This window comes from Arctopsyche grandis, chromosome 5 (assembly GCF_051622035.1).
Source record: "Arctopsyche grandis isolate Sample6627 chromosome 5, ASM5162203v2, whole genome shotgun sequence".
NCBI lineage: Eukaryota > Metazoa > Arthropoda > Insecta > Trichoptera > Hydropsychidae > Arctopsyche > Arctopsyche grandis.
In genome coordinates this window covers 24,791,497-24,806,280 of record NC_135359.1, presented here as the reverse complement: position 1 = coordinate 24,806,280, position 14,784 = coordinate 24,791,497, and the positions used below count along the sequence as shown (strand labels likewise).

Here is a 14,784-nt window from a genome sequence, read left to right as displayed (position 1 = left end):
GAAATGTGATATGAGCCGGTGTGTAATAATAAATGTCTGATTTACGGCCGCTAATACCATTCAATTATTATTTATCGTCTGACGGTGTAATTATAACGGACACCCGTTCATTAGTCGTCTCGTACACAATCGACATTTCGAACGAACGTGCAAATATGCAAATCGAAAATATAGAATGCTTTGCGGTCTATAGGTCAGTGCTAATTATTTTTAAAATTACTGGTGTCGTTTCGTCGGATGTCTGGTTAGATTTATTCGTGTCGGTTGTTGATCGAGTGATTCGATCTGTATGTACATATGTATATGTAGATATTTATAGATATGTTTATATTCCAGTCTCTTTATGGCGATGAGGTTTTGTATTGTATATTAAAAATGACGATAAAAACGTTCGTTGATGAGTAATCTGCAGGAGGTGACAATGGAATCCAAACTTCTGCTATAGACAATGACCCCGCGCCAAAAATTATATTAGCAAAGATAATAATATAGAGTGAAAAAAGTTATTGGCGTTTATACAATTAAAATGAAATAGCGAGAGGGTGGCGAAAAGGGAAAAAATGATCGGCACAGTGTGGACAAATGCAGCAATGTGGACAATAAACGTCACCGAAAAAGATTATGGAGTGTTTTCAAACGTGTCTATTATGATTATTTTTCACCATCGTAATGGCGGACTTATATATTGATGACCAAACCGAGCAAAATGGCAAAGTTTGAAAACGCTCGGAAGAGTGTGGAGAAGAACCCAAATTTCGTCAGACGAAACAATCGAAAGTGAAGTAAGAAGAGGCTAGTAATAAAAAGTTTCTTATTGAAACTTTAAAGTTTCATGTGTTTTGAGGTAAATCAAATTTATTATATTATGCAGACACAGTATGCGAGTTAGAAAAATTAATGAAACTCTTCTTAATTTTGAAATCAGTTTGTGGTTATTGAGAAATATAAACATGAAGTTTCTGCTATTTATTGTATTCGTTTGAATAAATATTTAGTGAAATAATTCAATAAAATTGGTTAAAAACAGTTTTTAAATCTAATATATAATTTCGAAAAAGACTTTGTATTTAAATATATAGGTATCTTTGGTTGGGAACCGTAAGCAAGTCAAAATTTCTATGACGACGAGTCGATTTTTTTTTTCGATTCAAATAAATTTAATAAAAAAACAAATGAATATTTACTATTAGATTCGCCATGTTAACGCTGTTTATATTACAAATACTGAGCGAAGCCGGGTATAACAATTATTATATTTATGGTGATTGCGTTAATGCTAGCCACCGAGAGGTCACCGGGTTCAATCTGGTGGGTTTATCTTGATTGAAGTATTTCTGTAGTGTTGCTGGTCAGACTTGGATATTTTTGACTCCAAATCGATCGTTTACAATCAAAATTTGCCAATTTATCTGATTTCATTACCCACTATGTCACCACTATTTGAATATGATTTCAGATTTATATATATAATATAATCTATAAATTTATATATGTAAAAGTTTAATACCATAAGTGTCGTCCAGAGGAAAAACCCGTAATAACATAATATATAAATATATATAAATAAAAATAAAATGAAAGTGCATTTACATTTTTGATTTTATTATAGGTTTAAAAGTTTTATATATTGTAGGTTTAAAAGTTTTTAATTATAGGTTTAAAAGTTTTAGATATTGTTTTTTCTGCCAACCATTTTCCGTTCCTTCTCTTTTTTAACTACGTTTTTTTCTTTTAATTCATTTCATTTTTACCATCGGTACCATAAAAGGCTACCTAAAAGCGATATCTACATATATAGCCAAAATTGTACATAAACATTTAACACGTTCTACAATTTATGTATGTATGTATGTATGTAGATATGTAGGAATATTTTTACAATTGACAAATTTGCGAGGAACGGAGTGGAGAGGGGGACGCCAATTTTTATTACATATGCAAAAATTCGTTTGGATAAAATGGCTTACCCTAACAGGAGACGGTCAATCTGAATCCAGATCAATACACATCGAATAATTATTCGATTCCGGCCGAGATGTGAACCATCGACCTCTATACTGGTAAATAACGGCATAACCAGTAAACTACGCTGTGGTTAGATGACATAGAAAAATTGTGATGACTTACAATTTTCTTCAAGTGTATACAAATCTATATATATATACATATGTATATAAAAATGAATCTGTGTGTGTGTGTGTGTGTCTCGAATAGGCTCCTAAGTCACTGAAGCGATTACGATGGAACTTTCAGAATTTGTTGTATGCATGTCCGGGAAGATTATTGTGAAAAAAAATCGCCCAAAAACGGGAACGGAAACGGGAAAAACGGGAATGAGTGTCATTGCAACGCTATAATTTCAAATGTTTTCACGTCGCTACCAACGTGTTCGCTGCCTGCGTTTTTCCATCAAATGGGAACGGGAACGGGAATGGGAATTGCATGCGTTATTGTGGCATTGCAACGCATTCCGGGTTTAGCTAGTGTGTATATAAATACATACATATATTAAATGTACTATGAATTTTGAAGCTCCTTGACTTATTATTAAAATTAAATTTAAAAAATAGTTTGACAGCCCAAATAAAGTTCCAATATAAATATGACATTTTTTATCAATTAAATAAGGTTAGAAAATGTCATATTTGGGACTAGAAAATATACAAATACTAAGTTTGGAGAGTCACTACATATACATATGTATGTAGTAGGGATCCCAAATAGTCGTCGACTTCAACTATTCGAATATCGAATAGTAAATCAATAGCTATTCGAATATTCTAATATATTCGAAAATTTAAAAAAAAAAGGTAATTACATATGTACCAAGCATAAATTTGAATGAATCGTCTTATCATAGATGCCATTGAATTCCACCTAGTTTTTACAGCCAATAATAATTTCAATTTTTATTTTCTTTTTTCATTATGATTTCTTGTAAAAATGTATATTTCGCCGGTGACTACTTAAATATTCGTATTATTTTTCTGATGTTTTCTAAAATTTCGTAGAGATTATTATCGATCGAAAAGTAATTTTCTTCAAACATTTCCGTATTTAATGAATAAAAATCTGTTTCTTCACATGTAGACATTTCATCTTCTTCATTGTCTTCATTTTCATCACAATTATTGTCCCCATTATATTTTTCATTTTCTTTATAATCGTCTTCTTCTTCGTCATCACTCTTTTAATGTTGATTTTGTGTATTTAGTTTATAAAAAAATATATACACGAATAATATTCGAATTGTTGATGAAATATTCGAATAACGAATGGCTGAAAAATCAGACGAATAATTCAAATACTCGAATATTTGAATATTCAATTGGGATCCCTAGTATGTAGACGTACATAGATACATACATATGTATGCAAAATATAATTACATAAGAATTGTAATGATATGTATTACTGTAGAAAGCTTTGGCGAAATCTGACACGTTTGAAAACTTGATCGTAAAAATTCCGATATAAAAAAATTAATAAGAGGTATTAAAAAAAAAAAGAAAGGAAATCTTTCTCGAGCTTAATTCGTCCGATAAAATTGGGCATTTCGAATGCATAATACACAATATTATATTGTCGTTATTGCATTTTTGCACGCGCATTGCGACGTGGGCAGTCCACGTCCGAGTTTTTCTTAAAAAGCAGCTGAGAGCCAAATTCGACACGACTTCGAATAGTGGATCATTATGACCGCTTGCCGGGAATACGTAATGGCCTGTTCAAGTTTTTGAAGGGCCGCAGATCGGCCCTTAGCGCCGGACGAACATGAATTTCTCTCAAAAATTGCCGAGCAACTTCAAACAGCCAGAAGGGCTTTTCATACACACAGTCTCCACGTCTCAACACATGCAAAACCCACCCACAGAGGGGACGGAATCGGAATTTTCATATTTGAGAAAATCCCTATCCACATTGTATATGTATATTACAGTTTCACGGCTTGGATGATAGTTCACTGTCACTTTCAATTTATTTATATTCGAATTATCGACAGTTTCAATTAACGCTGCTGTGTCGATAGTCTCGTCCCACCTTCGATGTTATATAGCCGACGCATAATTGAGTTATCAGTGTAGATTAATGGCAAAAAGATACTGTTTAAACGTTGCGATAAATATATATGGTTAGCGGGACTTAATGTTGTTAATATTGTAATTTTTGGTTTGAATTTAAATAAAAAATACGTCCCTGTCGACGAAGCTATCGTTTGCCTCCGTCCATGCTTTAAATATACTCGCAGGGTGATCTTTTACTCAACGTAACCACATATCATTAGTTGGACTCTTTCGCGTCCTCAAACAGCGGAATAAACTTACATACATCCAACCGCAGATTCTATAACTTTTTTACGATTTTTCCAAAATATGTAGTGAGGCAAAAACATATGCTGTAAACAACATTAAAAGAGTGATGACGAAGAAGAAGACGATTATAAAGAAAATGAAAAATATAATGGGGACAATAATTGTGATGAAAATGAAGACAATGAAGAAGATGAAATGTCTACATGTGAAGAAACAGATTTTTATTCATTAAATACGGAAATGTTTGAAGAAAATTACTTTTCGATCGATAATAATCTCTACGAAATTTTAGAAAACATCAGAAAAATAATACGAATATTTAAGTAGTCACCGGCGAAATATACATTTTTACAAGAAATCATAATGAAAACCCCTTTCGAACGCAAAACCATTTCACATCGTTTCTGGAACTTTTTTAACAAAACTATTCAAGTCATAGTACTTTATGAATTTGTGATTAACTTTTCAGTGAAAATATATCTATTTTTTTATATAAAACTAGCTAAACCCGGCATGCGTTGTAATGCCACAATAACGCATGCAATTCCCGTTCCCGTTTCAAGTGATGGTTGGAGCTCAACTAACGTCTCTTCAAAGCCGTGTCGTCATAAACCAACTGATAACGTGGTTACCAACGAACACGTTTCCTTGACTAAACAACTTTCACGTCGGTAAAATCGTAATTACGAATATCATTATTAAGAAGTCTTTTTCCCGTTTTTATTCACAGTAAGCTTCCCGGACATGCATTCAACAAATCCTGAAAGTTCCATCGTAATCGGTTGAGTAATTTAGGCGCCTATACGAAACAGGCAGACAGACATTCAATTTTATATATATATATATATATATATATATATATATATATATATATATATATATATATATATATATATATATATATATATATATATATATATATATATATGTGTATAGATGTACTTTAGGCTGGGTTTCAACGAACATTTTTATTAGTTCTTTTTTTGTATATTTTTAATATATGTATGTATACGTGTATATCACAGGAATATATTTTATTTAATATACATAAATATATAACCCCAATGCACCTTACTGGCCAATTACAAAGATCGATATACATTTTTTAGAATAATTTTAACAAACCATCATAGTGACATCTATGGCTAAATTTTTACAAATATTTGATTAACTTAATTTTTTGCAGCTTTTTTATGTATACATAGATCGTGAAATTTCGAAATGAAAAACTCGAAATTTGCGAGAATTGGGTAAGGGTTGCTAATTCGTTGGAACAGTTTCGTTCCCTAGATGAAAAAGTCTTTCAGCCTATTTCTGTTGAGAAAAGTTCGCTTCATATTGAGGGTTTTACACTAGCGGATCCAGAATATGATAAAGGGGTCATTCAAATTGAAAACATAAAACATCTTTTCAATTTAATAACAAACAGAAAAACACATATATGCATATTTCTAGACAATGTAGATACCAAATCTAAGAAAAAAAACACTTAAGGGCATTTTTTTTATAATTAATAATATGAATTTTGTTATTGGTGATATGATAATGCAAATATACACACACATACCAGATACGCATTGTCAATGCCGCATTGATATTATTTTAAAGCATCAAGCGAAATCTCTTACATTGGCTATGAATATTTTATTAATTTTCAAAAATTTACGACATCTATATTTACATACTTCTCTCAATTACTAATGCAGATATTTATTCAATGATATACTTATTATGCATCAAAAACAGGATTTTTAATTTTATATGTGTATAACATTTTCTAAATATAACATTGTTTGTTTATTTTTTAGATGGTGAAAGCTTCACTGCAAACAGAATGTAAATGTCACGGTGTTTCCGGCTCTTGCACAATGAAGACGTGTTGGAAATCTTTACCGCCATTTTCACAAGTCGGGGAAGCTCTCATGAAGAAATATAACAGAGCGAAACCTGTAATGGCGTCCACTCCCCACATATCAAATTCAGAAATCCAACTTTTATTGAGAAAGTAAGATTTAGTATTTTACATATGTAGTACGAACATAGCATTTACAAAGATTTTTCTTATTATTGCAATTGTATTTATAGATCGCGCTCTCATCAATCGTTGGCAAAAAGACTACCTAAAAAATCGGATTTAGTGTATTTGGAAGAGTCTCCAAACTATTGCGAAAAAGACTTAACGACTGGATCGCTCGGAACAGTTGGCAGATTCTGTAACAGAACAACAAGAGGTAATTATTTCAATTATACATGCATGTACATATACTATTCAATATACATAGATACGTATATTACGTACATATATCTGGTCACCTTTTTATTTATCCCATATTAATTGTATTGAAAAAGTCCAACTTAAATTTATTGAATTCTTACACTACCTTTTTTCTACCTACACCCATACTACTGTTCCCGATATTTTAAAAATCCTATCTTTCAACAATCTTTCTTTTTAAGGCGACGACTCACTGATGCTACATTCTCCTTTAAGCTCCGAAATGGTTTTCTTGATTGTTCTGATTTACTGAGTATGGTTGGTTTCAGGATCCCAGTTAGGTATTCTAGATGGGTCTACCCCACGGAATCGAATGTGAAATGCACGAAAAACCAAATGTCGGAAGGCAAAGATCGAAAATCAAAAGATCAAAAAAAAATGGTGCATGGTAAACGGTACATACTCACTTAATTTGCGCGAGCAGGATACAACAGGAACAAGAGGAACAGGCTTTTCCTCCCGTATTAATGTGCGTGCGCAGAATACGGGAGGAAAAGCCTGTTCCTCTTGTTCCTGTTGTATACTGCTCGCGCAAATTAAGTGAGTATGTACCGTTTACCATGCACCCTTTTTTTTGATCTTTCGATTTTCGATCCTTGCCTTCCGATATTTGGTTTTTCGAGCATTTCACATTCGATCCCGTGAGGTGCCACCCATTCTAGATACGTTGCACTCTTTTCACTTAATCCTTTCAAAACCAATTCCCTAAAATATTCTTATCTACAGCTTGTTTATCGCATGTTTAACGAGGAACTAAATGAGGTTGATCCGTTCGGTATTTCCTTACATCAATTCAGGATAATCTTGACCGATTGATCCATTTCTTCTTCTTCTATCATATGTATAACATTTTCCCAATATTTAACACTGTAAGTTTAGTTATGCAATGTTCTATTTAGTCATGTTTTAGTTTTTATTCTTTTCTTTTTCTTTTGTTTATCACCTATGCACCATTTTATGTAACTTGTAAAAATCTGTAATTGGACTCGGATGTTATTTTGTTAAATTTACTCCTTATTTTTATGCATTTCTACATCTTGTTGTCTGTTGATTTTTCAATAAATAAAATAAATACGTATCGTGTATAATATATGTATATAATTTATTATTATTTAACTTCAGGATCGGACGGATGCGATATAATGTGTTGTGGAAGAGGTTACAATACCCACCAATATGTGAAAACAACACAATGCAACTGCAAATTCCACTGGTGCTGCTACGTTAATTGCGATGTCTGCACTGAGAGACGCGAAGAGTACACATGCAAATGAAATTGCCAATCGATTAATAGAAACTTAAATTATTGTACTATGTAAAATATTTGCAAATAGTTAATCGAGTTGTTAACTTGCATATTTTGATTTATAAACTATTGTGAATTGTATTTTATGAACGTATACATATGTACATATGTCGTCATGTATTATATGATGCACATGTATGTATGTAAGTATTTATCTAGGTCAGGATGACGACTAGTTTTAATAATAGTTTTTTTAGATAATTTTTCTTTTAATTAGTGTTTTATCCCTCTTACATTATTACATTGATGCCAAGAATTCTATTGTAGGTACATCTGTGATAATTTCTTTTGCTACATGACGTTTAGCTTTAAATTTCTTTTGTGTTCTTCTATAACATGACTGTTTAAAGTTAAAGGATTCATTAATATTCATATGTAAATCATTACTCATATTATAGTACAATGTAGTCGTTCACATTCTCATATGTATTCATAAATGTACCATATATACGTACTTATAAGGAAATATTATTCTCACTTCACTTTTTAAACTGAATTTCAATGAACTAATGTAATTTACATACATACATATATATATATATATATATATATTTAGTCAATTAACATTTATTAAATTATGGAAAAAATAGATTGATCGTTGATAAATTTGAAGAATCAAACGATTTTAAACATACATACTTCTATCTTCCAAATAATAAAATACATTTTAATATCTACATAGATGTTTTGCACTTGAATATATATATATATATATATATATATATATATATATATATATATATATATATATATATATATATATATATATATGTAATAAATATCAGCATGCACCTAATCATCTTTTAGCTTTATCCATTTCAATTTTTGAAATTAATAATAGGATAACATTAGTTGTAAATTTTATTGATAGTGTGTAAATAATTTTTACTTCGAAATTCTTAAGTTAAATAATATTTATTAAATTTCTTTAGTAACATTTTGTATATATAGGTACACGAACGAGATTTTAAATAATTTCTGCATTTGACTATTAAATAAAATCTATAATATAAATTCAATTAAATTATGTATTACAAATGTGTATTATTAATTATGTATTAAATTACTCGCATTCCATGTCTTGAAGCAGGGTTATTCGAACTATATGTATGTTCTGCGGAAATCAACCAACTCTGACTTATACTAATATCTTACTAGTGTTTTTACCCAGCTTCGCTCGGTATTTGTAATATAAACCGCTTAAACATGACCAATCTAATAGTAAACATTTTATTAAATTTATTTTATTTTAATAATTTGTATCGATGACGTCACTGATTTACGAACCAACATTACATATTTTCTTACATACAAAGTCTCTTTCGAAATTACATATACATATATCTTTTCCTTTTTTTTATAACCATTTTTTTTTGTTAAATTGATTTTTTTGTGTATGAAATTCATACATATATACACTATGAATGTACTTAATTTTTATTTATACCTATTTATTACCAATAATTCAATAAATTGGGTTACATGTAAATCTTTACTAATTTTTTTTAATTCCTTTAATTTTTTATATTTTGAAAATCGCTATTATTTTTATTACTAACAATTTTATACGTTGGCAAGAAAGGTCGATGTTACCAAAATCGTTAAAGCTGGAGTCAAAGTTTGGAATCGGAGTCGGAATCGGTTAATTTTGGAGCAACTCCACATCCCTGAAAATTATCAAAATCAATATGTATTTTACAATATGTATCGTTGAAGTGTTCTGTGCTTGAAAAACCCTGTCTTTAAGTATTTTAAATTCATAGAAAGTAAATATAATATGTATACCACAATACAATCAAAAAGCTAACAATAAATCATTCAGAGTAACCTGTAAAACAGTATAAAATTTAAGTATTTATTCAATACTCGGTAATTGATATTGAAATCTTTCGAAATGAGAATTTGTTCATTTTCTATGTACATAAGATTGACGCATTTAATACCACATGTGTGAGTAAAAAAGAGTGAATCACAATGAACGGTTTAGCCCAGTCACATGCATACAATTGATTAGCATAATAAAGTTCAAATCTAATTTATATGTCATGTTTCATTAGTATCAATAAGATATGTAAATGTATTACTCAATTTGTGCACTTCATCACTTTATAACTGCATGCCGAAATACGTAAAAAATATGCTATTGTTAATTTTGTTGACTGATTAAAAACATATCGTATATTGTACATTCCAAATTTCTTATATTGAAGACATTACTAAATTGTTTCAATGATATGATCAAACGTTCCGATTATATTAGTACAATACTTATGGAATGATTAAAAGTTTGAAGTAATTTCTGTAAATGATAACATTTTAATATTCAGAAATAAAGGCCTATAAACAGCATCCATGTGAATCTTTAGTAAATTAATCAATCTTTAAATATCAAATATTGAAAATTTCATAATATCTGCTTTTTTATGAGCATACAAGTCATTGAAAATGTAAGTAATCTTAATAGATGTAGTATTTATAAAATGTAAAAATAAAATTGTCACATATAATGACAAATAAAACACGTCTTTTATTGATTTAAATTTAATCACCCAAATTATATAAATATGAATCTGTAAGTTTTCGTATCTATGCGTTAATAATATCAGTGGTTTCAGTGTTAGTTTCAGCCTCTTTACTTTTTTCCATTGCTGCCTTCATTCTAGCTAATCTTCTTTCTTCGGCAATTATTCTATTCTGTAACATTCGTTCCTTTTGTGCATCTGATATGCTTTTAGCTTCGGTTGTAATTTCAACAGGCTCAATTACACCATCTGGTGTACCATGAGAAGCACTAGATACACGTAATCTGCAAAATGAAATAATAACAAAAATATATCAAACATGAAAAACAAACTTCAAAAAAGATTATCCAAGCAAACAGAACGTACTCGTCAAAATTTGTATAAGGAGTAGTTGCAGAAATTTTTGCAGCAGTTGCTGGAGTAGATCTAGCCAATGCAATCTGCTGATTTAACAATAAATCAAATTCATCCAGAATTGGTTCTTCTTCGATGTTATCCTGATCTTCATCTTTGTCTTCTTCCATAATCTCATGATCATATAACATATCGAATCGTATCTTACGTACATGTGTCTAGAAATATAACAAACATCAGTGAGCCAATAATTGATAATAGATTAAGATTACCATCAAACTTGTAATATACTAACGGAGACTTCTTTTTTTTTACCCAGTGTTGCAATTTTGTCCAAACAATCGTCAAATTTAAATTTAGGATACAGTCGGTGAGCCCAGTGTTCCAATTTTTTCATCACCATATCTAAATCTTCCTTTTCTTGACCTTTGCCTGAATAAATTGTCAAATTAGCAGTGACAAAAAAATATAAAAATAAAAAAGAATTAATATTATACAACCTTGAAATTTGAAATCTTTAAAAACGTTTTCAATAGTTTGTATTCCTCTAGGGCCGGTTAGTCGTTTGTGATTTAGAACTGCACGAGGATTTTTAACAATTTTTATCTTCTTTTCGGAGGGGGGGACAACTCGTTGAGGTTGAGCTTCTTCAGCTGAAATTAAATTGAAAATAAATTAATAAAAGTAAAATTAAATTATCAATAAACAGACACAAATTATATAAAAATGTTTCGAATGCGGCTTGAGCATTAAAATCTCATTTTGATCCGCTGCTAAATAGAAATACATATCTAATGCTGCGTACGGACCAAACCAACGACGAATTTGGTCCAACGATTTAACCAGCAGGATTAAACCAATAGCGTACAAAATATCGAAATAAAAATTAAATTTAAAAATTGAAATTAAATATCAAAATTAAAAATATTATTATTATATTAAAATTAAATTCAAATATCAAAATAAAATTATAATCAATATATTAAAATTAAAATAAAATATTGAAAGTTAAAACAGAACATGCCCAATTTAAATAAATTTTCGAGATTGACCTAAAATTAGATCATCAACAATCACATACAGATAATCCTCGACTTTTGTTTGTCGAAGATGTTTTGACTTACGTAGATACGCACTAAGTTCGAAAAAAAAATCAAAGAATTATTATTTTTACTTCCCCGTAATGCGCTGTTACTGAGCATATATCATGTGTTAGTATGGGTGACCGAGTTATTGTTTTCAACCCGAGACGTTGTCGGTTTTATCAAAGGAAATTTTTTTGTCTTCAATTGTTTCTCTCGTCGAAATAAATCAATTAATTAAATCATTTCAGAGGTAAATTTTATCGGATAATGTCTTCAATTGTTTCTCTCGTCGAAATAAATTAAATAATTAAATCCATCTCAGAGGTAAAATTTATCGGATAATGTGTGATTATTAATTTTATTTCGACGAAAGAAAAAAAAACCCTTTGACAAATCACCGACATTTTTTTTGTTAAATATTTCATCGACGGCGAAACACATTGGTGTATCGTGACGACTTATAAGAAACAATAACAAGGTTTTTTTCGCTCGTAATTATAATATTTCTCTGGTTGTAATGCATAATATAAGCATTTTCTATCAAAATGTACGAGGCCTTAAATCTAAACTGGATGAATTAGGTTCTAACTCGGCTATTCAATGTGCTGACATCCTGGTACTAACGGAAACCTGGCTTGACGACTCTGTGCATGATTCTTTTTAATTTACATTAATGACATCTCAAAAATAATTAAGTATTCAGACTATCTTTTATTCGCCGATGACCTTAAGCTTTTTAAGACAGTTAAGTCTCATAGTGACGCAGCCCTTCTCCAATTGGACTTAGATGCGCTGTCAAGTTGGTCTGTCGATAATAAATTATTTTTTAGCATTCAAAAATGCTGTGTTCTCAATGTGACAAGATCTTCAAATCGCTTGATTTATCCATATCGCCTAAGTGGTGTTGAATTAAAGTTTGTAGATGAATATTGTGATTTGGGGGTCTTGTTCTCGAATAATTTTCAATTTAAACGACACATAGACAATATTTGTTTGCGTGCAACAAAAATGCTGGGATTCTTACTAAGAGTTAGCAAACCTTTCCAGAGTACGTTGGTGCTTAAAATTCTTTATGAATCTTTAGTACGTAGTATTCTAGAATTTTCTTCTATTATATGGAATCCTACCCATATGACTCATTCATTGAAGATTGAGAGAATCCAAAAACGGTTTCTCAGATATCTTTATTTGAAACAGTATGGTTATTATCCTTGGCTATATCCTAGTGCATTCCTATTAGGGGCGTTAGGTTTCAACTCATTGGAGTCTCGTCGGAATATGTTACTGGGAAGACACTTTTTTAAGCTGTTGAATGGGATAATACACAATCCTCAGGTTCTAAAGGAATTTAGGTTTAATGCACCTTGTAAATTCAGAGACTTGAGAAATCGTGATTTGTTTGTTCCTCCTGTGGCTCGCACAAATATGTTGTCAACGGCTCCTATATCTAGAGCGATATATCTGCTTAACAGGATTTCTGGTGAAATTGACCTCTTCAATATAAAATATACTAATCTGGTTGAGTGGTTGTTGAGGAATGCCAGTGGTTGATTTTGCCTATTATAAATATTAATGATTGTTATTACTTTATCTATGTTTTTTCTTTTTTTTATGATTTTATGATTTTAATGATGTTGTGTTAATATTGTTATTATTATAAGTTATTATTACTGTTATCATGTTATTATTACTGAATGACCGGCCACAGCGACGCGTTGGAGATCTCTGTAATGTCACTGTGGCTAATATGTTAAATAAATAAATAAAAAATAAAAAAAATATCGTCGTAATTCAAAACATTGTTGTAATTCAAAACATCAACGATGATCTAATTTTAGCTCAATCTCGCTCGTTAGCTTAATTTTGATATTTAATTTAAATTTTTTTATTTAATTTTTATTTCGATATTTTGTACGCTACTGGTTTTAAAAGTTGGCCCAAAATCGTCGTTGGTTTGGTGCGTACGGACCATAAAACCATTTGGATTATAATGGTTGAATGGTTACAACAATCAATCCCAATAAAATTACTTATATTTTGGATTTAAATTAATTTTAAAAAACATCTTGTGTACATTGTTGAGAGAAATTTTTGGAGCGTTTGTTTTAAATTTCAACAGTATATACATAATACTAATGATCTTATATTGAAGATGGCCTGTATTATACAAATGAAGATATTGTTCGAATGGCCTAATATTGCAAATTTAAACAAAACAAAGTATATGTGTACATTAAAATTGATAGGATTTGGTGACCAATACATTACAACTATCAAGTTGAAAGGTGCTTCATGTACCTTCGCTATGTTGATCGTCATTGTCAGAATCTTCTCTAGGTTGAGTATCGGAATGATCGTAATCGAGAATCTGTTCCAATTGTGGCTCTGTTCGTCCATCCAAGACATCGTTCCATTCCATCTCGATCGCGCGCCAATAAGCATTTGACAGTTACGACCTAAAGAAGTAATTCTACCACCATACACGAGCTTATATTACGGTCGGTGAACAGACTATTCCCCACAAGAAAATACTAAAAGGAGAGACGTACCTTGGATATTGGTGAGAAAGGTGTCATTTTAAGGAAAAGCAAATATCAAAAATAATAGTAGAAATTCGTAAATTAAAATTATTCCGTTAATATTTTACTATAAATAATTTCTCATTCAAAAATAAATCATCAATCTTCAACTGTTCTAGCTTAGAGCATCTTAAATTAATTTCATCAAAATATTTTATATGAAAATGTAGTTTGTAATATTATAATATTGGTAATTGGATTATTGCGAACATTGCGATCGCCTAAAAGACAATTTTTGCCATGAAAATCGCGAATACGGAATATTTGGCACTCGAGTTCTTGTTAGTATGGTAGTTATCGTTAATATGATGGATTTTCGGCTGCCAGATGTTCCGTTATACAGATTTTAG

General features: G+C 30.4%; 2 protein-coding genes across 2 annotated transcripts in view; one reads left to right on the top strand and one right to left on the bottom strand.

Annotated features, from left to right (window-relative positions):
• Wnt2 (Wnt oncogene analog 2) overlaps positions 1–7,862 on the top strand; it is a 58,604-nt gene extending 50,742 nt beyond the window's left edge. Inside the window, exons 5-7 of the mRNA XM_077431664.1 lie at positions 6,122–6,318; positions 6,399–6,544; positions 7,711–7,862. Of these exons, the coding sequence (XP_077287790.1) occupies positions 6,122–6,318; positions 6,399–6,544; positions 7,711–7,862 (495 nt within the window). The remainder of the gene's footprint in view (positions 1–6,121; positions 6,319–6,398; positions 6,545–7,710) is intronic.
• A 2,560-nt stretch (positions 7,863–10,422) lies between these two features.
• Positions 10,423–14,321, bottom strand: LOC143911677 (protein TIPIN homolog). The gene is made up of 5 exons (XM_077430672.1): positions 14,154–14,321; positions 11,271–11,423; positions 11,066–11,202; positions 10,783–10,988; positions 10,423–10,700 (listed from the first exon to the last, which is right to left on the bottom strand). The coding sequence occupies exons 1-5, from the start codon at positions 14,272–14,274 to the stop codon at positions 10,481–10,483; spliced, it is 837 nt and encodes a 278-aa protein (XP_077286798.1). The 5' UTR covers positions 14,275–14,321; the 3' UTR covers positions 10,423–10,480.
• Between the last annotated feature and the right edge of the window lie 463 nt (positions 14,322–14,784).